The sequence below is a fragment of the Acinonyx jubatus genome, chromosome B1 (genome assembly GCF_027475565.1).
Source record: "Acinonyx jubatus isolate Ajub_Pintada_27869175 chromosome B1, VMU_Ajub_asm_v1.0, whole genome shotgun sequence".
Lineage (NCBI taxonomy): Eukaryota > Metazoa > Chordata > Mammalia > Carnivora > Felidae > Acinonyx > Acinonyx jubatus.
The window spans coordinates 33920596-33946545 of NC_069382.1; the positions used below are offsets into that span (position 1 = coordinate 33920596).

Sequence of the window (25950 nt, forward strand, 5' to 3'; positions counted from 1 at the left end):
CAAGCTGACTCAGGCAGCTGTTGGCCAGCTTTCGTTTCTTTCTGGCTGTCAGCTGGAACCCTCTGATCCTCTGCACACAACCTCTCTATAGGCTGCCTAAGTATCCTTAAGACGTGGAGGTTGCCCTTCTCCAAAGCGAGTGATTGATTCAAAACGAAAAGAGAGAAAGGGAGAAAACATGGAAGCTACAACCTTTCATAACCTAATCTTGGGAGCAATATACCATCATTTCTGCTATATTCTGTTGGTCACACAGATCAATATACACAGTGTGGGAGAAGATTACTCAAGAGTGTGAATACAGAAGGTGGAGACTATGGGGGGGCCATCTCGGAGGCTGGCTACCAAAGGGCCATTGTTTCCAAATCTAGCTGGGGGTCAGAATCACTTTTAAAATGCAGATACTGGGGCCTCACCCCAGACCTCCTGAATCAGAATCTCCCACTAGGGGAGGAGACTAGTTTTTAAAGCTCTCTCAGATGATTCTGATGTTGCCAGCCTGACCCAAGTCAGCCTTTGGAAATGGCAAAGGACTTGTGACCCTCCTACACTTATGGCTAAATTTCAAAGTTAGCTTTTCAACAAGTTCTCCACCCAAACAACAAAATCAGTAAATGTTTATGGCACTGTCCTTACGTGCAAGGTGTGTGGGGCTGAGGGCGGGAGGAGTGGGCAGCCTCCTCAGGGACGTGGTGGACGTCACCCACAGGGCACTCTGCGATCTGCCATGAATCCAGGCCAAGGATCCTTCCCTGTGCTTTAGCCTCTAGCTGACCCCAGGACCCACGCTGAAGAAAGGCAACTTGAAATTGCCCTATTTGGGCTCCGGAGGAAGTTCTACCCAGACTGTGGTCTTTACATTTTCCTCTCATGAGTCATCCCGTCCTGCTCTTTTCTCATATGTTCCTAGAACACACTGAGTCCACTGGGAACTCGTCCAAGCCTGCGGTATAGCAAAAGGATTTCCAGCTTTCTCTCAGCTGGCAGGATCAGACCAGAGGAGGATGTGACCCTCTTCACATGCCGCTGTTTTATCTGGGAGAAGTAGAAGTGATTGTTGAGGAGTAGACGTGCTTTAGTGTCCCAGTTACCAATGGCAACTTCGCTTTGCTGTGAAGTCTCTGATTTGGAGGATGGGCTCATCCAGCCTAGTTTCACACTTCCCTCTCCACTCCTTGTAACCTCATACGGAATCGTTGGCACCCACTTATATCTAGCTCATCTTTCTAATGTGTCCTGGGGGGAAGGGATATAGCTAATTCACCGTTGTATCCAGTAGAAATAGTGCCAGGAACCTGATGGGGACAGTGTCTCCAACCCCCCAATTTTCTTCTTCCTAGGAATGCATACCAAAGATTGTGATCCCCCAAAGTGAAGAATCTCCCAGGATAAAATATCAAAGGAAACAGTGATAAGCAGCACATAGAAGCAAATCATCCCTTCATAGCATCTTAATAGATGCTTAATAGATATATGAGCTTATTTATAACATCTTTATTTTATTGATAACATCTTTATTTTAGTTTTATCTTTTTTAACATTTATTCATTTTTGAGAGACAGAGACAGAGCGTGAGCAGGGGAGGGGCAGAGAGAGAGAGGGAGACACAGAATCCGAAGCAGGCTCCCGGCTCTGAGCTGTCAGCACAGAGCCTGACGCAGGGCTCGAACTCACGAGCCGTGAGATCATGACCTGAGCTGAAGTTGGATGCTTAACCAACCGAGCCACCCAGGGGCCCCTGTAACATCTTTCATGGGCTTCTGTTTAGCCAAGAACCTCAGGATAATACATTTGGATTGCCAAATGAAGATCCGGGCTTCTGGGCATAAGAAAGTCATTGATAGCTTGAATAAAAAGAAGGTGAGCCAAAATGTCAGTGGGTTTGGGGTTGGGGAATGAAAAGACTCATCTGCCACTAGAAAAAAACGATTCTGGAAAAGATCTCTACGAGTGGCACTCCAACAGAGAAGTGTCTGTTGAAACTGGCTCGCAGAGAAAGCAGAAACTTGACTGGGTAGAATAGGCAGAGAAGTGAACCCCCAAAATATATTAAGGAGTACTTTTTTATTTTGGAAGCGCTAACAGTCCATCACAAAAGCTCAGTACCTACCTTTATTCTGGACATTCGTTGGGTGCCTGGTGCACACACAGCATGGTCTGCCATACCCTTAGGGAAAGAAAACATGGGCCTTGTCCTCCTGCCCTTACAGCCTGAGAAGACGAGATGCATGCCTTTAAAAAGCCCGAGGATCATTCCGAGGCAGGGAACCTAGACCCTAAATAAGTTTATAGTAACCTAGAGAGGACTACCTGGGGAATGACTGGTTTGAAGCGTTCCACACTTTCCATCTTCCTAGAAGTCCTCCCTCTTGCTGTCGTACGATCAGGCTGGTTACCACGAGCCAGACTGGGAGCTTTCTTGTCCAGCCACAGACACTGAGGAAACTTTCAACTGATGAGCAGCCCCCTGTAACCTCTTCCTTCTGATACCGGCTGAATGTAGGTCATGAAAGGGCCCTCATCTCAAGATGTCTGAGGAGAACCTTTGAGGGTTACCACTGCATCTAAGACTTTGTAGCTAAAGCTCATGTTTACTGTCAGAGCTGGCCTGATGGGTAGGGAGCTGCCCGGCCCACCTTACAGGGGGTATTTGTGGGATGCTGAGAAGTTTCTCTGAAGTACCTCGTGTAATAGCCTGTGTCAGTAGCTGAAGTCATGGAATCATTCCTCTTGGCTAAAGAAATGTCCCCTATTAAACATTTGTGGATGAGAGGAAGAAGTGTAGGCTGGTGAATGTGCAGTTAGGTGGGGTCACAATGTGATGACTAATGGTGCCTGGGAGAACTGTGGGCTAATCAGCGTGAACACAGCGGTATTTTCTGGGGCCTTGCTCCTGCCTCTCCTACAGCGGAAATTTGCATGGAGATTAAAATGTGCACTGATAAAAGTTATAGGGGACACAAAACTGGGGGGGGGGGGTGCTGGAATATGACATGATTGAATGAGATTCAGTAAAACCTCAGTAAGTTGAGATAAAAGGCCCAAACTGTAATATATTCGGGATGAATTTAAGATCCTATAGCAAGGTTCATGGGAAAAAATCAGCCACAGAGTGAAAGCCAGGGAGAGTGACTAGAAAGCCTTGACTATACCTTTAAAATCCCTGAAGGGGACTGGCTGACTGAAGCTTAGTACAAGCCAAGGCTATGATATGGCTGGTAAAAAAGAAAAAAAAAAAAAAAGTAAACGTACACTGATGCACTGATGGAATTCTTCCCTTAAACTCTGTTGTTTTGGATCAAGAACCAAGTACAGGGTTCAGTTCTGGGGGCATCTCTTAGCTAGGTCACCCAGGGGATAGGCCAGCAGGATCTGGAAACCATGTCATATGACGAAGTGAAGATACTGTGTCAAGAAAAGAGAGGAGGGGGGACATGTGGGCTCTCTTTAAATATTTGAAATGTTACCATGGAGAAGATGTTGCTTTCTTCTAGCCCAGAACCAAGATGGATAAGAAGGTAATGGATGGGATGTAGATTTCAGCTCGGGTGAAAACTCTGTAACACTTAAGACTACCCCACCCACAGTGGATGGGGCTACCCTGTTAGTAGCAAGCTCCTGGTCACTAGAGTAATTCAGCAGGAACGGGATGACCTCCTGCCAGGAATGTTGCAGCCAGATTCCTACACTGGGAAGGAAGCAGGATGAGGTGATTGCCAAGTTCTAAGATCCCTTGTTAACTCTGCATTTATGAAAATACACCCAGCCCATGATGGGGGTGCCCACAGCTGACTGCTGGCAATGCACACCATTGTGTGCACTGGTGTCTCTCTCTCTCTTGCTCTCCCCCCCCCCCCCCACACACACAAGGGATGCTGGCTGGTATATGTGCTGGGTGCTCTGGCTCTCTCCCTGCCTCTTCTCTGGTCTCCCACAAGCTTGACCTTGAAAGCAAGAGCAGACTTTCTGCTCTCACTCTTCCCTATCAAAGTGTGAGAGCCTAAGGCCCTCCCTTGACTTCCCCAGTTTGGAGTCCATAAATTCAAAAGTGGCCAAGAGTAGAGTGTGGTCAAAGTGAAATGTCTGTTAACGCTCTGTCTGTGTCTTGTGACCCCTGGGGTAAATGACTGACCTAATGAACCTGATGAGGACACCTTCCCCCCCTTCCCACCTCATCTCTTCCCACCCTGCTGTGAAGGGTGTGGTTGGGCTCTACAACATGCATCCTCATCGGCTCCTGGAGGTTGGGACCAGATCACAGACCATTAGAGATGACCCTCACAGGCTCGTGCCATCTCTGGAGTATACTGGAATTCCCCAAGCAGAGAGTGGAAGAAAACTGCGCCTCAGTCTAGACCAAGTTCATCCCACTTTGGGATGCCAGAGGCATGAGTCACTAAGCCCAGGGACCTGGCTGATGAATTTCACTCAATGAGCTAACTGTGTTTCCAGTGGACTCCTACATCTGCTAGGGGCATCCTCAGGGGCTCTTTGATGCTTCATGATTTCCCTTCTAAAGAAGGGGAGAAAGCACACCTCCTTTATATGACTGACCCCACCAAGAAAGAGTTCACAGGTTTGGACCCTGAGCTACCTATTGGCCAGCAGCCAGAACCCTGGGCAAGTCCATTCTCTTTATTACGATGAGCTGGTTGAAATCAGTCCCTTCCAGCTATGACAGTCTGTGACCCAGAGTGGTGATGGTTTCTCCATCAAAATGACACCACATGCACTCACCATTTACAGGGTAGTTTTAAATACTCTGTAGGGGAAAGAAAAATCAGATGATTTCCGCAAAAATACCTGGCAGACTATGAAGTGCTACAGGAGCTTAGCCCCACCACTGGTTCACCAGCCTTGGTAGTTCACCAGGCAGGGTCTGGGGTCTCGGTTCTCCGGTTTGCTGACACAGACTATACTGTCACATCTTGCTGTGTAGCCCGTTTTAGACCCCGGAGTTCAAGTCAGGACCCTTGAGTTCTGGTCTGGCGGAGCCTGAGAACTGCAGCTGTGTGTCCAGAGTGACCGACCCTTCCTGGGTCTCTGGACACCTCGCTGTAAAACAGCATTCTCACAGGGCAAGGGAGTCTACGGCCCGAGTCTACGGACAGTCCCCAAAACCTTCTCAGAAAGAGGCAAGCAGGAGCAAATTGTGAAATGCAAAATACTGTTGGTTCCAAGCAAATGGATCTTTTTTCAACCTAGAAAACAGAGCCCCAGCTAAACCTCCCAGGATTTCAGAGGCTCTTAAATTGAGAGGCTTCGTTTCCTGTCTGTGGCAGTGGGCAAGTTGGAAAAAGCATTAGATAAGAAGAGATTACAAATCCAGATGCCCTCCTGAGGAAAGCTCTCTACACTGGCTGTTTTGCACATTGCTAAGTCATGTGCTCATAGAAGGGCTCAAGGCTGAGGCCGTGTGTTGTGAGATCAGGGAACATGCAGCTCGTTTCCTTTTCTTCGCCTCCCCACACCACCTTCTTACCTACCCATTTTTTAAAGGCTCTTTTGCCAAGGCAGTTAGGTTACCAGAACTGATTGGGAACCCCCAGGCTGTGAGATTTAGGTGTGGCCTGGCCTCCAAGCCTCAGTTTCTCCATGTGACAGCAGGCAGCCCCGAGGTCTGGAGAGGCCAACAGAGGGACGAAGAGGACAGGGCTGAGAGAATCTGGTACCCTTACCCTCCACGCTCCCACATCCTTCTGGAAGGGCACTGAGACCTGAAAAAGCTCTTTCTTCTCTTAACCACAGGAGCTGAGGCTGCTGTGAATTCTTAAAATTCCAGGAGTCCAGGTTTTTATTAGTCACACTCAGCTGCCAGAATGCTTCAAGGTTTTCCTCTCAGCCACAGCCTTATCTCAGCCGCATCTGGGGCCTCTAGGAAGGTCTGAGAACTTCCCGGCCGAAAGTTTCCCCCTACCTCCCCCTCCACCAGAGAGAGGGTACAACAGGTGACTGAGGAAAGAAAGGGGGTCTGTTCCCATCTCTGTGCAGTGTCAAGGCTGGTGGTCTCTCCAAGCCTAAATCTAGTCCTGCTTCCTGATGGCCACAGGAGAGTTGGATGGCCTCCTTCTGTGGCAGGAGGAGAAATGGTGGCCAGACTGTCCAGCAAGGGAGTAAAGAGCCATGGTGAAAGCCCACAGCCTCTGAATCCCTAGCCTCGCTGTGTTGTTGAGCTGAGCATCAGATATTGCTGTCCTGGGTTTGTCTCATAGCTCACAGGGAGGTTAGGCAGAGGATGGATGTATAAGGTCCTGTCCGGGGTTAACATTCCGTGATTCTGTTTATTGAGTCTCTATGCGGTCAGGGCTTACCAGCGACCACAAGGAGCACACAAGAAGTCATTCCAGGGTGACCTATTTTCCCAACTAAAAGTAGGTCATAGCATCTGGAAAGCAAAAGGGCATTTATGCAGATAACAGAACAAAATATGTGAAATTGTGCACATCCTGACAAACTGAGAACGGGATGCTTGGCCAGGGTGGTGTTCACACAACTTTTTGAAAAGCATAAATACCTTTATAATCCTTTGCCAGGTGACATACGTGAATAAGCCGCATTACAGTTATCCGTTCGATGAAATAAATAAGTAGCGTTATAATTTATCTTAGGTGAAATAAATGAATAGACAGCATGTACTCAAACTTTGAACAGTGTAAATTGGGTGGAAAATGTGTGGCAGTTTGGAAAGGGAGAGAATATGGAAGGGATACTATATGGGAGTAGTGGGCAGGAGAACGACTCTCTTTGCCCTGGTTGGGGGATCTATTCTGTACGGGGAGTCCATTGATGTGACTAGAGTGGGGCTGCTGGGGTCCAGCCCGCTTCTGCAATGGACCGGAACCGTTCAGATGAGACTTCAACCATGTCGGAGGGGTCAGTGCCAAGGAATCCCCCAACTCCGTTCCCAGGAGGCCGTTAAGACAGTTGGATGCGTTATCTGGTCATGCATTCATTTGATATATTTTAATTGAGCACCAGCCACTGGGAATAAAGAGATTGAAGAAGTGGACAGTTTTGACTTCCTGGAGATTACGGTGGAGTAGTGGAGAAAGACAGTTTCACAAATCGTTACTTTGTTACCATGGTGATGATTACTCTGAGGAGCAGTAGGCACCCCAGCTGGGAGTCAGGCCCAGGACTTGGCTGGTCTGCGGCCTCAGTCCCCCTGCTGGGTGGGAGGGGCCGGTTGCTGGAACAGGTGTCCTGCCAGCTTCCTGCAGACAGCAGGGCTTGCATTCTCCAAAGAAGCAGTCTCTGTGACCTACCCCGGTGCTTTCAGGTTGGAAAATGAAACACAGAGCATTCGATTTTCCAGCAGCCTTGCAAGGCTCTTGATTTATAGAAGGAGGGCCCAGACAGACTGCAGGTTTTTTCCTCTGGTGGCTCAGAATGACCTCAACTGTCCACGCCACCCACCCCGACTGGTGTCCATCCCATAGAGCTGAGGAGCAGAAGTCACTGCAACGCTTTCTCTCTTCCCTTTCATCCACCTGACCCGGTTGGAAGTCGCCGGATAGAGAATGCTACTTCTTATATGGCTCCTTACTCAATGAATTCCTGATTTGATCGAAAGGAGGTACAGTGTAGCCAGACTTTACTACTACTCTCTTACTGTTTACAGATGAAAACATCCAGACGCGTGCTGAGGGTCAGATCAGCTTTTCATTCAGCTCAGTAGCTCCCTTAGCATCGGATTTTGAAAGGACAGGGAAGGTGTTAATAGCCCGGATGACAAGGGAGTGCATGGATAAAGCATAGACGTTCTGCTTGTCCATCTGTAAGTCACACAGGTAGGAAGAGAAGCAAGTACTGCCTAGTTGTTTATTTTGCATTAAACAAAGAATAAAGGCGGTCTTTATTAAAATTTTGGCTTGGGAGCTCAGTCTTCAGCTAAGTTGAACTCCTAGCATTTGGATTTTTAAAAATCATAATTGGTTCATTCCAAAAATGTTTGAGGACCCCCTATGTGTCGTGTCTGGCACTAGGAGCCATGGGTAATACAAAAATGAGTAAGGCACAATTCTGCCATTGAGGGACTCACAATTCAAGGAGGTGGCAAAATAGATGCAAAGATGAATACTAATAGTATAAGACAGTTAGCATAAGTCAAGGACTGACTGACTGGCTCAGAAAGCAAATGCCAGGGGAATGAACAGGACATCAAATCTCTATGGACCAGATATTTGGGGAAGGGGGCTTCGTGGAGGAGATGGTGGTGCCTCTTTCCTCCTCTGTCGTGAGTGACAGCAAGAGACTCGCCTGTCCGGTTGGCCTGTGTGTCCCAGGGCCTCACACGGTGCCTGGGGCGGGGGTGTGTAGCAGCACTCAACAGTCAGTTTTCAGATGCGTGGATGAGACTGTCCCTGAGGTTAGTAGGACTCTGACAGGAGAGAGAAGGAAGAGAGAATTGCAGGGAGGTTCAGCGCCGGGCTTTAAGGAGTGATATCCCTGGCAGTGCGAGAAGGTCACTGGCTGGGAAAAGGGAAGGGGGAGGGTGTTATGGGTCAGATCAGGGAGCCGACGGCCTGGGGAGCCACGGGAAGGTTTGGAGCAAGACGTGGACACGCAGTGTGCAAGGTGGATGAGTGTGCTGGTGGCGTGTGTGAGGTGGCCGGGGGCAGTGATTCCCCCTCATGGCCTATGTGAAATGGCAGAATTACAGTGCCTTTCTTTCACTTCCATGGCTCTCGGTGCCACCTGACTGGCAGATGGAGGTGGGAATGGGGTGGTGATGGATGGCCAGAAGGCATCGCTGGGTGGCTACAGGTGTAAGGAGGGGAAGGTGCGGAAGACAGGTGAAGCTTGTGCCTTGCAAGCTGCAAGGGCAGGAGCCTGACTGGGGGGGGGGGGGTGCGGGCGGGGGGGGTGCAGAGGAAAGGTTGAGGGTATCTTGGATGTGTTGGGTGTGGAGGTGCTGAGGAAGGTGCCAGGCTGGTGGTTGGGAAAATGGATCTGTATCTTGTTGGGTTTTTTTAAAGATTTATTATCATTGTTGTTGTTATCTATTTTTGAGAGAGAGAGAGCACAAGTTAGCAAGGGGCAGAGAGAGAATCTCACGAGGGGCACAGAAAGAGAGAGAGAGAGAGTATGTGGAGCCCAAAGCAGGGCTGTGCTCACCCAGAATGGGGTTCGTGCTCACCGGATGTGGGACTCGAACTCACAAAGTGCCAGACCAAGACCTGAGCCAAAGTCAGGTGCTTAACCGACTGAGCCATCCAGGTGCCCCTAGAAGGCCAGTTTTTGAAACAGCTGAAGAAAGCCAGCCGGGGGCTTAGAGAGCAAGATGTAGGAACCCACCAGCAGTGGAGGGACGGGTCTCGCTAAGCGAGCCGAGGTTGTGTGCCATTAACCAGCCGTGCGTCCTAGTTGGGCTGACGGTGTGCTCGTGTATCTTGCCGCCGAGGTCCTCCCTCCTCGACACCACTCCCTGGTTGCCTTCTCAGCTGGGAAGGCCTGGGCTGATATTCAGTGACAACTTCTAGAACAGGGAGAAGGAGGATAGTTGGGCAAAGATGGGGCCCTTACAAGCACGCCTCCTAGGGAGGGGGGCTTTGCCCCTGGTGCCAAGCTTTCCGATCGTGAAGTGCGTCCTTGTAAGGCTTGCTTGCTTGCCTGGCCTCCCCCAACCCCCCCCCCCCATTATCTTTATCTGATGCAATCTTCCACTAGACTTTCAGAATTGGTGATTTTTCCTCATTGGCCATAGCCCCAGACTGTCACATTGTGGAATTTGCATTCACAGATGCTGCAAATGCAAATGTCGTGCAGGCACAATGCTGGGAGTGCTGCCTTGGTGCTCCTTCCCTAGCTTTCTCCCCAGCAGCCCACTGACTGAAGCAGGGCAGGGTCCTGACCTCCCTGCACCTTGATTTTACCTTTTGGAGGTGGGCGCTGGGGAGGAGAGGAGTTCTGGGCAGGACAAGTCTAGAAGGTTCTGTGCATTCCTTGGAGGAAGGCCTTTTCGGAGATCTGGGTGAACTGTTGTCTCTGGCGAGAGAGACAGCATTCAGACTCGAAGTTTAAAGTGTGCCGGCTGTCTTACCAGCTTCTGGGCTATTGGGCTTAATGTATAACCAGCAAGTCTAGAGAGCTCTTTGTTAGAGAAGAAAAACGTGTATATGTTTTAGTGTTTCCAATCTTCTCTTTTGGAGTTGAACTGGGGGGAAAAAAATCCTAACGCTTGTGGTTATGGAAGAGATTCCACAGCAGTGAGGTAAGGAGGGAAGTTATGTGTGTATGTGTGTGTTTTCCTACACAGAGGTCTCTGAGCAGCTTATGTGAGCTCGTTAGCTAGCAATGAGCCCTGAATGGATGCCACGAAGGGCTTCCCTGCCGCCCCCTGGCTGGAGTCCACAAGCAGCTGGGAGGCAGCTCTCCGCTCACGTACACGCTCGGGTCTGACTCCCAGTTCCTCCCGCAGAGCCTGGGCGGAGGAAGGATTTCGAATGTGCAGGCCCCAGAGGAGCTGAGCCCCTGGCCTTGCCCCGGGGTGGGGCTGGGGGTGTCAACTCGACGATACCAGGCAATGGACAGGGTGTGGCTGGGAGGGCAGAGAGGCCACCAGTCCAGAGCACAGGCTTGGAGTCAGAACTCAAATGTTCACCCTCGTTTACCTGCTTATTGGCTGTGTGAACTGGCAGAAGTTGCAAAACCTCGCTGAGTTTTCTCATTTTTTCACCTGGAACGGGGGTGTGCCATCAGCCTTCTCCGAGGGTGTCATGGGAGTTGAGTGGGCACAGAGCCTGAACGCATAATGAATTCGTTGCTATTTGGAAATTGAGGGCCCTCGCAGTTTTCATTATTCAGAGAAGAGACATGGCCCTGCGTTTGGGGCATTGGGAGGAAGCCTGGCAAGGTCCATGGAGGGCAGACACTATACTTTTTTGAATGAATGAATGAAGCGAATTTGCGCCTGATGAAATGAGGGAGAAAAGAAGACATTCCATTTTGAAATTAACAGCCCTGACCCTGACCACTTTTTTAGGCGGTGGAGGGAACAAGTCCCTCTGGACCTTTCCTGCACCGCATAGGTGCACAAACAGATGCACACTCCACACACACACACACACGCGCGCGCGTGTGCACGCACACTCCACACGCGCGTGCACACGTGCACACACACACGTACACACACACACACACACACTGAGTTGGTGGAAGAATAAGGACAAAGACAAGGACCAGGACACCTCGCTCTAGCACTTTCTCTTCTCCAAGCCTCGTTTCCCACATCCTGAGTCCACCTGCCCCTCCCTCCCACAGCTGTCATACTTCTGCAGAAGACATGCCAGCCTGCATCAAGACGAGGGCATGTGGGTCTGCTGCGTCCCCTCTCCCACTGTTGGAGCTTGGATGCCTAGGGTCACATTGGACTTCTCCCCTTAGTGAGCTTGCATTGCTGCCCCATGGCAAGGGGTGAGTGGGGAGGGAAGGATCTGTGAATTTAGTGAAGTCAGGCCCAGACTGCCGCCCCGTAGCGTCACAGGGCCGGTGCCACAGTGGTAACTTTCCTTCTGGGCATTACGCATTACACACTGGAATTCAGCCCTGCCTCCAGAAGGGGAAAGGGGCAGGAGGGGGCTGACCCACAGGCTGGTCCAGAGCTCAGGCCCTTTCTTGGCTTGCCCCTGTCCACGTGTCTTGGTGGCACAGGTCCTGTGGCCTGAATGGAGGCTGTAAAGGATCCAGGATCCAAGCTGGCAAACATAATCCTGCCCCTGGCGCTTTCCTTCCTCTCTGCATGGAAAGGAACTAGGGCCAAATGCCATCGCTCCCGGCCCACATACTTTCCACTGCCTTGCCGGACTGCAGAAACAGGGCCTGGCTGTGCACTCTGCAGCCAGGGCGAGGAGACACGAATCCCCGGGCACCCAAATAATGGTTCTGTTCAACCTCATGGTTCATTTGCATCCTGGCTGGACAGGGGCTTGGGCACTCAGGTTGCCAGGATCCTCCCTCCCAGCACCCCTGCCCAGCCCCACCCCTCTCCCCCGCTGGCCCAGCTCAGGGAGCTCCCCACACTGCACTCCCTGCCCCTAGGTGGTTCTTGGGAGATCAGTGGACTCAAACAGTTTTCTTATCAGATAAACAAGATAGTGAGAGTTGTAGAGCACTTCATTCTATTGTTTGAGGATTAAGTAAGAGAATGTACCTAAAACGCTCCTTGTGGGGCTCACACATGAGTCTGTTACTGTTATGTTGCAGTTCGTCATATCTGAGTATGGATTTGGGGCTGGGGACAGTGAGGAGGCTGGAGGCATAGGTGGAATCAGTCGTGACCGGCCGTGGGCACCTCACTAAGTTAATCAGGCATTACTATATAGTTGAGGGACAAGATCGCTGTGTTTTAGAAGGAGCTCTGGTGGCTGCCCTGTGGCAGATAGAAGAGGGAGATGGAGACAGGGACTCAGGGAGCCTTGCAAGAGCCAGTGGTGGTGCCATTGGGCAGGGGCAGAGAGAGGAGGGGCTGGAACTGAGAGATTTAGGGAGGGAGCTCCCCTAGTGTTTGGGGGAAGATTGGGTGAGCACGGGTATCACTAACTCCAGGTAGCCCCCCATTTCTCTCATCCAGTTTGGCCTCTCGAGGCCCTCTGTCCTTCTACCAAATTCCTGGACCTCTGGGGTAGGCTTGGGGCAGGGTCATTGCCACTCAGTGTTAGGGTGTGGGGAGGAGAGCCCGCAGTGCAGTGAGGCAGGAGCCCCCCATGCCCAGCCTTTTTCCACTTCCTCCTGTCGGGGTCCTGCCTCTTTCATCACTTCCACAGAAAGATGGATGGGGATGGAGGTGGAAATGGAGGCAAGGAGTGGGCTTTCGAAGGGCCTCAACTCATTTGGAATCTTTCCTTCCATAGCCCGGTGGTTGTGTCCGTCCCTACCTCCCTGTTGGGCAGGCCTGGGGCCCTGCACCTAGCCTCTCCTTCCCCTCTTCTCTCCACGCCATCCCCCTTCTCTCCTGGGATTTTCTCACTGAGGAAGGCCGACCCCCAGGGGATGAGGTAGTGTGCAAGATGGCACCACCAGCCTCAGGATGGCTGAGGCTCATCTGCCTGACACGCTTCAGTTTTACTGAAAGATTAATGGGGAGATACACACACACACAAAACCGACACGCATGTGCGCACAGATATGCTTTGGAGTAAAATACAAAATCCAAATTATTTTTAATATAGAACTAGAAAATTCAAAAACACATTTTCTCTTCACTTATTCTGAGAACCCCCAGGAGAGAGCTGGGGTGCAGTGCTCTCTGGGCTCTTTGTAGCACGTAGGAGAAGCCGCCGGGCTCCTGGGGCTCCTCTCCACCTGCTCCCGAGCACCCCTCCGCCCCCCGATGTGCAGGGCCTGAGGGCAGAGGCAGGCTGGTACAGTCACCTCTCTGGGGCAGACCCGGCAGGTAACACCCCTCCGTCTGTGCCTCCTTCTTCCCAGAACCTGAACATCCAGGTGGAGGACATCCGGATCCGAGCCATCCTGGGCACCTACCGCAGGCGCACCCCCGTGACAGAGGGCTACGTGGAGGTGAAGGATGGCAAGACGTGGAAGCAGATATGTGACAAGCACTGGACAGCCAAGAATTCCCGCGTGGTCTGTGGCATGTTTGGCTTCCCTGGGGAGAAGACGTACAACACCAAAGTATACAAGTAAGGGGACTGCTCCAGCCTGGGCTTCCCGGGCCCTTGCCCTGCCGGGTTAAGAGTCAGCTCTTACCAAGCACCCCCAGCATAGGAAAAGTCCTCCCGCCCTATGTCATGGCGGGGGCCGCCAGTGTCCCTCCAGCAAGCCTGCCCTTGAGGAACTCCCGCTCCTGTGGGAGACAGACCCCCAAATGAATGATGAAAGTAGGGCGAGGGAAGGGTTAGGGCAGAGGCAAAGGGCAAGATGCTGCAGCCCACAAAAATCCCACCTCTCAGTGCAGACAGCCAGCTCAGTGACCCCAGGGCCTGAGCAAGAACAATAATACCCCGGCCGGATGGGGCAAGGGCAGTGCCAACTTAAGAAATGGTTACTTTTCCTCAGCGAAAGATTATTCTGAGAAATCTGGAACTTTCCGCAACTGTCAGGAAATTGAAAAACGGTTGGATTCGATTCAGTTACACCAATCCCAGTTAAACCTCACCTGTTATGGTTTCCAAAGTTGGCACGTCCCAGGGGGCCAGGGGGTAGATGGGGGATCCGAGGGGAATCCAGTGAAGGGGTTGGGCCCTGTGACAAGCTGGCCGCTGGGAGACCTCGGTTGGTAGCAGGATCTTCTTATCTCCTCTTATTAATGATAATGACAGTCTGTTTCTGAGTGCCTACCCCGTGCCAGGCTCTGCCCCTTGTCATCGAGTTCTCACAGCACTAGGAAGTAGGAGTCTGCTTCAGAGTTGAGGCAAAGAAGTCAGAGAGAAATTGTAGAACCAGGATCCAAACACAGGCCTCCAGCTCCAGGGTCTACACTCCTGGAGAGAGTGTAGGCTCACAACACCACGTCTTCCCTTTCAAACCAGGGACAGGGAACTTCGGAGTCAGGAGACCGGGCTCCAAGCCCAGCTCGTCCTCCAGATCCTTGGGTCAGTTCAGGCTGCATCCCTCCTTGGGTTTGGCGTGGCCGCCTTTGGTTAGAGCCCCCAGTCCACCACAGGGGTGAGTGCTGGCGTCAGGGCAGGCTCACAACACCCCTGGGGGTGATCTTAGTGGCCATTCCCTCCCCCAGCCGTCCCAGACATGGCCCAGACCTTCCTGGTTGCACAGGGCAGCTGGGAGGTGGCGTGGTCTCAGCCCTCGGAGTCTTTGGACACCTCCCACCAGCTGGCCGGCTCCTTCCCTGGGGACACCTTCTCAGCTTTTCCGACCCAAGTGAGCCAAGAAAAGCAAACCCCTCCCCTGGCTGGCCCCACCAGAGCCCCCAGCCTAGTGGCAGGTCTGAGCCCAGTCCTAGGGAGGGGAAGGCTGCCACCAGCTCAAGACCAGGCAGAACGTGCCTTGTTCAGATGGCATTTGAAAGCCATCTCCCCAACTGCGGGCAGTCCTGCGTCCTCTTCCTGCTTTCGAGGAGGGGTCTCGGATCTGTTTTGGCAGCTGCACCCCGGGTGATCCTCTCATGGGCTGGATTGGAAACCCTCTCCTTGCTCCTCCCACTCCCGTGTCTGTGGCTGTGCTTTCTTTTCAAACGGGGACAGGAAAAGGCTCCGAGGGCTGGGAGGCATCCAAGGTGTTGGTGGTGGATGGTGTTCTTGGCCAAGTTGGGAGATAATTAAACGACGCTGCTGAAAACCAGCTCCGACTCCTGACCTCTAGCTGGAGATGCTATGGGGGAGCAGGAGGACGGGTGCTAAAACAACCTAGGGTTGTTTTATGTTAGACTCAGCCGACAGTCAGGCCCCAAAAGAGAAGGGCACACTGGGAAGCTTCTGCCTCAGTGGTGCTGTTAGGGGCTGTGATGGCAGCCGGCTGGAGGAAGTGATGAGCTGGGACTCCCAGGGCATGGCTTCAGCCCTTACTCGGTCCAAGCCCTTAGTCTGCATGGAAAGAGACACAGGCCTGAAGGGCGGGGGACTCGGAGGTCACAGAACCCACCTGCGGATCCTGCGGGGGAGTCCACTTGTGTCCTCCACACTGCTGTTACCTCAGCTCCAGCTCTACTCCGCCTGGCTACAGGGTACAGGCCCCCGCCACGGGCTGGCTGTTGAGTCTGGGAGGTGACGCAGGGCTGGCCTGGGGCCAGGGTGTCTGGGAGCCGTGCTCAGAGGCTACGGACAGCAGGGGCCTGGGGACCGAGTGTCCCCGAATCTGTGACTTCCAGTAGCATCTTTCCCCAACTCCCTTTCGCCCTTCCCACAGCCTGTCGCTGCTGTTGCTCACAGCCCCCCCCCCCCCCCACTGCCTCCCAGGGAGGGCTTTCACCCTTAGGAAGGAAGCATTTTCAAAGTGATTCTGTCTAGGGTGGGTTTCTCCTGGTATCCACCAGGTCCAAAGGGGCCCTGCAGCCTTAGACGTTCACCAGGGCAATGCCCGAGGCCTCTCCACCCTTAACTCTGCTAACCGGCATATCCGGTGGCTACTCGGAGGCCTCACCCCCACAGGGTCGCCATGAGTGGAGTCAGCTTCCCCACCAGGGGCTGCTTTTCCGTGAGCTGCATTCTGCTGTGCCCTGGGGAGCCATGGATGCTCCTTGATGCTAATGATGCCGAAGCTTCAGGGCCCCTTCCTTGGGGCCAGGGGCATATTGTGGTCATTTTTTTTCTTCAAGCAGGATCCCGAGGTTGACACCGGTTTATTGATGTGAGCTAACTAAGCAGAGATTCTGTGTCTAATGTCACATCTCAGGCGTTAGGAAGAGCTATCGTGATTTGGTTGGTTGGCTGACACGGGGACCAAAATGTGGCCCCACCGGGAGTGACATGCAAATGCCCGATCTCCTTGGCTTCATGTAGAGGACGGGATTCCAAGGCTGAAGACTGGATGTTGGAGTGGATTTGTCATCTGAGACCTCACCCAGCCTGGGAGGGTCTGGAAGATGCACTTTCCCCGTGAATGAGGAATAAATTTATGAGGGAAACCCTGGCGTTCTTAAGAGCTCCCCGGTAGCTCTTCTCTGTAAGCCATCCCTCATTCTAAAAGCAGGAGGTGGTGACTGGATCCCAGGGCAACAGCACTCAAGCCTCCCAAGGCCAGGTGGGCGTGGTTCCCGAAAGACAAGCAGAATCAGAGCAGTAATCGGAACAGTTTGACTCCTGCACAGCCAGGGCATGGCCTGGTTGATCATGATGTTCCCAGAAGCGAAATGGATAGGAGGTCTACTAAGTTCTTACTCATTCTTTTTTTTTTTTTTTAAGTTTATTTATTTTGAGAGAGAAAGAGGGAGAGAGAGAGAGCAAGAGAGGGGCGGGGGGGGGGGGGGGCGGGTAGAGAGAATCCCAAGCAGGCAGCAGACTCTGTTAGCGCAGAGCCTGACGCGTGGCTCAACCTCACCATCTGTGGGATCATGACCTGAGCCACAATCAAGAGCTGGACGCTTAACCGACTGAGCCACCCAGGCGCCCCCCCAAATTCTTTATGAACAGAAAATCTAGGTCAAGAGAACAAAAATCTTATCATATAAACAGAGGGTCATGCCCCTCGATCAATTCCCAGACTTGAGCCAGCTTACAGACCCAGAACCCTTTGAGTAAAGGGCAGGCTGTGTCCCCTTGAGGAAGGACCCCACCCAGTACACTGCCAAAAATTTACACCATTAATCAATTTCCCAGGCTTCCCCAAAGGGACTGATGGCCTTTAACCAAGATAGCTGTGCACTGGGGAAGATGAAATAATCAGAACTTTTGGGCACGACCGGACACAGGCTCTGAAATGACACTGATTCTGGGAGACTCAAAGATCACCATGGCCCTCCAGTCAGAGTAGGGCCTTAAGTGGGTCAGGTGATCAATGGGGTTTTAGCCTGGGCCCATCTCACGGTGGACCCAGTGGGTCCCTGAACCCATCCTGTGGTTGTTTCCCTAATTCTGGAATTCATCATTGGAATAGACATACACAGTAGCTGGCAGAAGCCCATCAAAATCTGGCTTCTCCCTTGGCTGGGGAAGAGCCAGTAGAACTTTTCATTTTTAATGTTTTATTTACTTTTGAGAGAGAGCACGAGCAGGGGAGGTATGGAGAGGGGGACAGAGGATCCAAGGCAGGCTCCGCACTGACAGCACAGCGCCCGATGCGGGGCTCGAACTCATGAACCGTGAGATCACGACCTGAGCTGAAGTTGGATGCTCAAACAACTGAGCCACCCAGGCGCCCCCCAAATTCTTTATGAATAGAAAATCTAGGTCAAGAGAACAAAAATCTAATCATATAAACAGAGAGTCATGCCCCTCAACCCATTCCCAGACCTGAGCCTTTTCAGGACTTTTCATTTGTAACTGCATCGGCCCATCTGAGCATTCGTCCCACTACCCTGCCATAGGCTAGACACCTCTTTCTCAAGCAGGCTTCTTCCTTGGCCCAAAGCTGCATCTCATTTCAGTTGCCCTCCAGTCACCGGGCCTGGAGCAGGCTGTCCACCCATCATCCACCAGCGCCTCATATCTGCACCCCCTGGGCCTGGCCCTGGTGAATCATGGTGGGGGGACGCTGTCGGCATCGTGGAGGCCTGTGGAGGGCCACAGTGCATTCCCGTGAGCTGATGTAAGAGGGAAGCAGGGCTGTCTGGGAAAGGCAGGAGCAGTTATGTGTTTGCTATGGTGCTTCAGTCTATATTAAGAACTCAGTACATCTGTTCGTGGGCGAGGGCAGTGTTCACTGAAAGCTGGAAGCAGAAGGAGGTTCCAAGCCAGTGGGGTCTGGCCAGCCCTTGTGCAGCTGATAGCCCCCGAGTGTGTTCTCTCGCCCAGTGTTGGGGGGTGGGTCATGAGGAACAAGCTGTCCACCGCCCCCAAATGTGTTCTCCAGTCCGAGGTGGTGGTGGGGGGAACAAGCTGGAGGTTGTTTCCGAGTGCAGGGCCTTGTATCCAGGAAGTGGGGAGGGGCAGTTTTTCTCGGAATTACTAACAGTCCTCCTGTGTAGTTCTCCACTCTAGGCTATGCAGCGATGTTGAGCACACCTCCTGAATTTTCCAGGATAGTCCTTTTTTCAAAGATTCTGTGTCATGGTGCCCACAGGGACACCAGAGTTGTTACCAGTGAAATTTTTAGTTAGGAAAAGATTCTGGTTTGGGGTGCTTGGGTGACAGCTCAGAGCCTGGAGCCTGCTTCAGTTTCTATGTCTCCCTCTCTCTCTCTGCCCCTCCCCAGATCGTGCTCTGTCTCTCTCTCAAAAATAAATAAACTTAAAAAAAAATTTTTTTAAAGCAAGAAAATATTGGTGGTGTCTGTAGGGTTTTACCTTTCTCTATGTTCATATCCCATTCACTCTGAGACAGAAACTTCTAGGCCTGCTAACGCAGCAGAAACAGGGCCCCATTTCTGCCCCATCCTGGGCCAGCCTGCTCTGGGAGGCCCTTGCATTGGGCAACTGGCAGCGATGCAGTCTGGCTCTCTCTGGCATCTCGCAGGTTCTGCCAAGCAGGGACAAGCACACAGACCCCAGAGAGCTGGGCTGGCGTGAGAGGACGGTCCTCCCTGCCCTCCTCCTCTGTAAATCCCACCCTTATTCAAAGCCTCGCTCAAACCCTGCTCCTCATTGAAATTGTGTGTCATCATTGCAACCACAGGGAACCCTCCTTTCTGTTTCTCCTTTAATATAGTTGTTATTTATTTTACAAACGCATATGAAGCCCTTCCTGTGCACTGTTTTAATTGCCTCACCAGCATTCGCTCATTTACCTTTCCTAACAATCATATAAAGTAAATCCCGTTGCTACTTCTGATTTGGAGATGGGGAAGCTGAGGCACGGTAACCTTTCTGCTAACCCATTCATTACCTATTGGTTGGTTATTGTTTTAGAAAACACGGTGACTCGCCTCGCTCCTTATGCTGCCTTCCAGAAATACATAAAAAGGAATCCTTTACATGTAATGCAGGTTAAGAGTTCCCTGGAATACAGGCTATACTATGGAGATAGCCTCAGCCTCACTGACTCCTGGGTGAACATTTGGTAAGGTCTGTGGCCGAGTTTCATGACCATTATAATTCCCAAGCAAATTTTACTTTGATTCAGCCCACGGGCTGCTTTAAGACTGTTCTCGTTGCTTCTCATTGGATTTGGATTTACCCCTTTAATCTTGCGGATCATTGGGAGAGAGTTTAACATTCAACTTGTTCTGCTATTGACACAGGCAAGGAGCAACAATGAATCATGGTGAAATTATCTGAAGGGTTTGGGTGAGGGACCATCTGGTTTGCCTGAGACTGTGGGTTTCCTGGGACCAGGGGTCTTATCTATTGTAGATCCCTTTTTGCATTTCCTTTTATAGGCTTTAATGCTGTCTCACTGCTAAGTCCCTTCTCTCCTAGAATATAAGCTGCCTGGGGGAAGGAAGCAATGTCTGTCCTTCCAGGTCCTGCTCCCCAGTGCCCAGCATGGCGCCCCGCATGGCCGAGGTGCTCATTGGGTGGATGCCAACTCAGTGGGGCTGAGCTCTAGATGCAGGGACCATGCACATTCCGTTCCACTACTAGACTCCAAGAAGCTAGCACCGTGGTCGGCCCGGTGCCTGACACCCAATCATAGAAGGAATGAGGGGTGGTGGCCGTGGTGCCCTGGTCACCTGCCCCCTCTCACCCTCTGCAGAATGTTTGCCGCCCGGAAGAAGCAACGCTACTGGCCATTCTCCATGGACTGCACAGGCACGGAGGCCCACATCTCCAGCTGCAAGCTGGGTCCTCAAGTGTTGCTAGACCCCGTGAAGAATGTCACCTGTGAGAATGGGCTGCCAGCTGTGGTGAGTTGTGTGCCTGGCCAGGTCTTCAACCCCGACGGGCCCTCGAGATTCCGGAAAGCCTACAAGCCAGAGGTGAGGATGCATGCAGAGGGGGGTCTGGCCACTTGACACATGGATGGGGTGGAGGGTGGCATTTGAGGGAGCAAGCAGGGGCCCTCAGGAGGGAATGAGGAGAGCCAGCCCTGATCCAGACCACTCCCCTACAGGGCAGGAATGTAGTGGGACACCTGTCAGGACTGGCCACACCAACAGATGCCACCTCTAGAGGGTGACAAGCAGCTGGGCCCCAGCCCCCAGTCATCAGCACCCACATCTGGCCCTTCACCATTGCTCCTCCACTCTGAGATCACAGTCCCCTCTGTGGAGGCCACACACCAAGGAGGAGAGAGCACCTCATTACCCACGGTCACAGGCTCTGTGTGCTGTCTGCTGGCCCCACACAAAAGGCGGGGGTGGGGGGGTCCTGCTCCGTTCCCAGAGGAGAACAGTGTTCTAGAGTTGTTGGAAAGTCAGTATGATTCTCGAAAGCGTGTGGAATCAGCCACAGATGTTTCCAAACGTATTTTGGTTTGTTCTGCAAGAGAAAGGACAAAAATTTTTAAAAGCCTTCACCAAGACAGCAAATGAAAACCTGTCATTCCCATGTCTGTGTCACCTGTACCCATGGGTCATGTTCTATGTTTGTAAGTCAGCAGCACCTCTGTGTGCACGTGCACGTGAGCGCGCTCCGGACATGTTGATGCACGTCTGCTCACATAAATAGCACCCCCGTTTCCACTGTGTGATTTCTTAGGACAAGTGAACCGACCCAACCATGGCGGGTTTGACGCAGCCTCTGAAAAAGAGAAAGTGCGTTATTCTCTCTTCCCTGAAAATCATTAAGAGGAGATGCGTTTTTCTTTTTCCTACCCTTCCTTTTTCCTATATCCAAGGGTCTCTGTGATGTGCATGTTCTGGAAACTGCTCACATGGGGCTGGTGGATGGGAATAGCACAGGGAGGAGAAGAGGGAGGGGTAAGAATGGTGGCTGATCCTTTATCAGGGAATGGTTCCCTGAGCCAGACAAAACCTCGACACTCACCTGGGCAGAGGTGAGTTCCAAGTCAGCTCTGACCACGTCAGGGGGAAGAGGAGGGAGAGAGGCCATGATGGGGGCAGATGGTGTGGGCACCAGGTGGTGGTGCGGGAGGGACGGCCTCATGCTGTGTCTCCTTCCCTCTCCCTGTCTCTCCCGCCTTTCCCCTCTGCCCTCTGTAGTCTCTCCTCCCCATCAACATCTAAAGACCTGCTTGGAAAGGGGGTGATAGCGCTCATCCTAAGGAAAAGGGAACCCCGGGCAGGAGTGAAATAAACCACGTTGGGTGCCCCCTCCCAGGCTGGGGGTGGTGTGTTTGGACAAAAGAAAAAGCCTTCAAAGAAAGGACTGAAATGAACGCTGTGAGCCCAGCCAAGGGCATGGGAACTATTTGGAGTACCTTCCTGACTCTTCCAGCAGGCGGCCGGCCGTCCCTGCCCCCTTGGTCCCCACAGGGGCCTCCAAAGGGGACAGACCTACTGCAGGGCGCATACGTGCAGCCAGGTGACAGAGGTGCACCTGGACGGTGCCGGCCCCCCTGCAGCCCCCACACACCCTCCCTTGCCCCCCTTCCAGCCCACCGCCACGTGATTTGATCGCCACATCCTTCCTACAGCCTCAGCCTGGCCCACGGCGCTTTCCTTATGTGTCATCCAGAATACCAGACCCTACTGTTTTGGAATTCCTCTCGCTGTGTGGTTTAAAGCAAAGGAATCAAATTCATACCAAATGAATTAAAAAAAAAAAAAAAGAGAGAGAGAGAGAGAGCAAATGAGCCTTACATCACATTTTCCCTTGGTTGCTTGCTTTCCTCCAGGGCCAGCTGACTGTGTGGCCACTGCCAGCCTGGCACGGGGTTATTTGGCCCTCTGCCTCCATTAAGCTTGGTCTTGGATGGTCTGCTCCCTAATAAATGATCAGCCACCTTTCCTACCCCTCCCTCTCCTCTTCGCATGTTCTATTCCCACCCACCAGCCCCTCTGAGCCATCTCCAGAACGTGGAAATCACAGCTTCCTGTGCTGGACAGCTTGGGCACGGGGTGGGGGGAGGGGAGAGGCCGCAGCTCGACCGCAAAGCAAACGGGCTGCAGCCAGCAGTTGTTTTGAGTTTGTTTTCTAAAGCTAGAACAAAGGTTCCTGAAGCCAGTGGGTGTTTTGCACGCACCCCTGTCCCTCTTTTCTTCTCCCCCTAGTGGCAGGGTCAGAGCCGTCCTATAAATCCGAGTGCTGTCACTGCACGCTGTCCTGCCATGGCAGCCACGAGGCGCAGTCAGTGGGGGAGAGCAGTGTGGCCGAGTGGGAACCTCGGCTGGAGGATGGTGACACGGGTTCCCTTCTGATGCCTCGGCCCTCAAGGTGGCCAGTGTACGTGAATGCTGACAAACAGCACCTCCAGCCAGGCCGGGCCCTTGGTGGGTGGGTAAAAGTTGTGGTCTGAGGACCACGTAGGCTGGAGGGGAGCAGTGACTCTGGTCTGATCCACCATACATAGAACGGCTGCAGGGCACCCCACCCCCTCTGTGCTGAATCAAATCAGCATCGGCGAGAACTCAGAGCCTCGAAGCCTCTGAGCCCCCACACCAGCACTCACATGCTCAGGCGTGCACACACACACACACACACAGGCATGCACGCACATGCACACACATCCACACATGGGCACAGAAGTTGATGCAGACCAGCGTGTGTGGGCAGATGGAGTCAGGTGCTCCGGCTCCCATCTGGTAAAATGTGATCCAGTGGGATCAAAACGCTGGTGCAGGGTGGGTCTTACTCTTGTGCAATGAAATAAACCCTGTAAGGTGATTGGGCTTCCAGGCTGTCCCTGAGCACTTGGGGGCATTTAAACCATAGCCACTCATCGCCTCTGAGTACCTGGTGGGGCCGCATCTTCTGAAGAGTTGGGCTGATTTGGAATTGGAGTAGAATCGCGGGGGCGGGGAAGCAGGAGCAGTGGCCGGGCACTAACGTAGCCCCTGGACACGTGGCAGCCTTAGCCAGCACAATGTCTGTCCTCTAAGTCATGGCCTTCTTGGTTAGGCCCATGCTATAGCTCCCTGTCTCCCCCCTCCTGCTTCTCATCTACCTGCAGAGCGGGATTGTTGGAGTGTAACCTGTTCAGTGCCCTGAAGTCCCCCACAGGGCTAGACCGTAGCTCTATCAGAAGCAGGGTGGAATTATGAACCATCTGGAATCTGCCAAGTCTGGGGCAGGAGCTCCTCTCCGTAGCTCTAAAGCTTGAGGTTCTGGAGGGAGGGGGTGCAGGGAGGTACTGGTGGTAAGGCCCCTGAGCCAAACATGGGTTGGGGTGACTAACTGATGAGGGTCCCAATGGGCTCCTCGAGAGTCCAGGACAAAAGCTCCAGGGGAGGACCGCAAAGCAAGTTTGCAGCACAGCCAACGTGCAGAGGGGGCATGTGCACACCTCCCGCCCGGTGCACACGCACACGCACAAATCCAGCCCCGTTTCAGCTCCTCGCCAAGGCACCTGTGTTTGGGGTGGGGGGGCTGGGGAGGGAGGGGAGCGGGCAGTGACGGCCTGCCGAGTGGGCATCAGCTTTTGCACTCAGCAGGACCGTGTGTCCCTTCAGCAACCCCTGGTTCGGTTGAGAGGTGGTGCCAACATCGGAGAGGGCCGAGTGGAGGTGCTCAAGAACGGAGAATGGGGAACCATCTGTGACGACAAGTGGGACCTGGTGTCTGCCAGCGTGGTCTGCAGAGAGCTGGGCTTTGGGAGTGCCAAAGAGGCCATCGCTGGCTCCCAGCTGGGGCAAGGTAAGGAATGGGGCAGGGGGCGGGGGGACGTTCTGTGGCCTCTCTTCACCGAGAGCATGGCGCGGGGAGCCCAACCCAGGGGCGCTGGCCTTGGGCCTTTCGGGGTCTTCTTGCTGTGCCCCCTCCCACTCGCCGCTGCCGCTCTGTTAGAGAATCCCTGGCTGCTCCCCCAGCAGTCAGAGCTGGAACGGCCTTAGGGAACACTGAGTCCCCCACTGTATGAATTTGGAAGCTGAGGCCCAGAGAAGAGAGTGAATAACCAAGATGAGACAACAAATTAGCAGCCAATGAATACTCTAACGGGGGTCTCCCGGCTCCTAACCCGGTGCTCCCCACTGTCCCACCGAGAATGCTGGAATTCTCAAGGCCTTCCTCCAGGACAGGACCTCGGAATTCCTCAGGCTGTGGACCACCCCAGACACAAAAGAGTCCCAAAAGTCATCTTTCTTTCCCACTCTGGTGCGGCCCCACAAACATTCTCTCCCCGCCACCAGAGACTGGAAACAGGATGCCCATCTCCGGATGACACGCGACGCTAATGAGAAGGAGCCTGGTTTTCATTAAGTGTCCTGAACAGATCTTTCATTTAAGCAGAGACCAAAAGTGTAAGAAGCTTTCGAGCTGGTCATTCCGTTGAGAGCACCAAGGCAAACATGGCATGAGAACGTGACAGATAGCTTCCTTTTCTGGCAAGGAGGGTGGGGCGTCCCGTCCTGTGGGGAGAGGATGTTTCCATACTGCCGGACGTAAGGCCATCACCCCACAGAAAGGAATGTGGTGAGGTCATCGGTCACGTTGGAGGAAGTAATAGCCCAGTGGACTGGAGAGAGAGTCCCGGAATCATAGATGGCACTGCTGAAGGGGACCTCAGTGCATCTGGTCCAACAGACGAGGCCTCAGGTGCTGGAGCACAAGCTTGCAGTCATCCCCATAGTTAGTGGTGGAGAAAATCTAAAACCCAAGTCTTTAGCTCGCTCATATTTGGGCTTCTCCCTGTGTGCCCACCTTGGCCCAGTCCTGCTCGCATTCAGGACACCTCTCTACCCCCATTCTGCAATCCCCTGCAGTTTCCTGGGCATGCCCTGAAGGTTAGGGGTCTAGGCTGGACTCTAACCTTGCATCGTGCCATCTGGAAGCCTCAGTTATACCACACGACAGTCCTCCTCCTCCCCTGGTCATGATGAGCTCTTTGGAGTTCCTTTGGATCTCGAATATTCCCACAGTCCGTTTTACTGATTGGCTGATGTGTCAGTGTGTGTTTCCCCAAGGCCTACTGTACAAAGACCACTCACCCTGAGGAATAAATAAGCACTGGATGACATAAGCATTCCATTTATCATGGGCGTGGGCTGTTGACCTAGTTATTTCCCTGCCCAGAGCAGCCAATGGTTTCCAAGGACCTGCAGAACTCTGGAGAGAGAGACAGTTGGCATTTTCGGTGCTGTCCTGGAAAGAACCACTGGATGATTTATTATCTCCTGCCACTCTGGGCAGATCAACTCTGCTAGGCAGAAGGGGGAAAGTCCACATTCAGTGTCAAGTCACAGAGCAGACAGGCTCAGTTCCGTTCTGGCTCTGGCTGGTGGGCCAAGTGACCACACCCAGAGTGAGGGTGTGAAAGGCAAGGATGGGGAGGCAGGCGATCTCAGTCCTTGTCCTGGGCCTGCTACCTACTCTCTCTGTGACCTTGAGTAAACTCCAGGTCCTCAGATTCTTCACTGGATTCACATTCGAGGGTTCATCTG

At 52.7% G+C, this 25950-nt stretch overlaps 1 protein-coding gene across 2 annotated transcripts in view; it reads left to right on the plus strand.

Annotated features, from left to right (window-relative positions):
- The window catches only part of LOXL2 (lysyl oxidase like 2), a 92220-nt gene that overhangs the window by 35798 nt on the left and 30472 nt on the right, over positions 1-25950 (plus strand). Inside the window, exons 4-6 of one of the 2 annotated variants that reach the window (XM_053216419.1) lie at positions 13429-13640; positions 20205-20427; positions 24004-24205. In XM_053216419.1, coding sequence (XP_053072394.1) covers positions 13429-13640; positions 20205-20427; positions 24004-24205 — 637 coding nt within the window. The remainder of the gene's footprint in view (positions 1-13428; positions 13641-20204; positions 20428-24003; positions 24206-25950) is intronic. The other variant, XM_027077389.2, reaches the window with a different exon arrangement.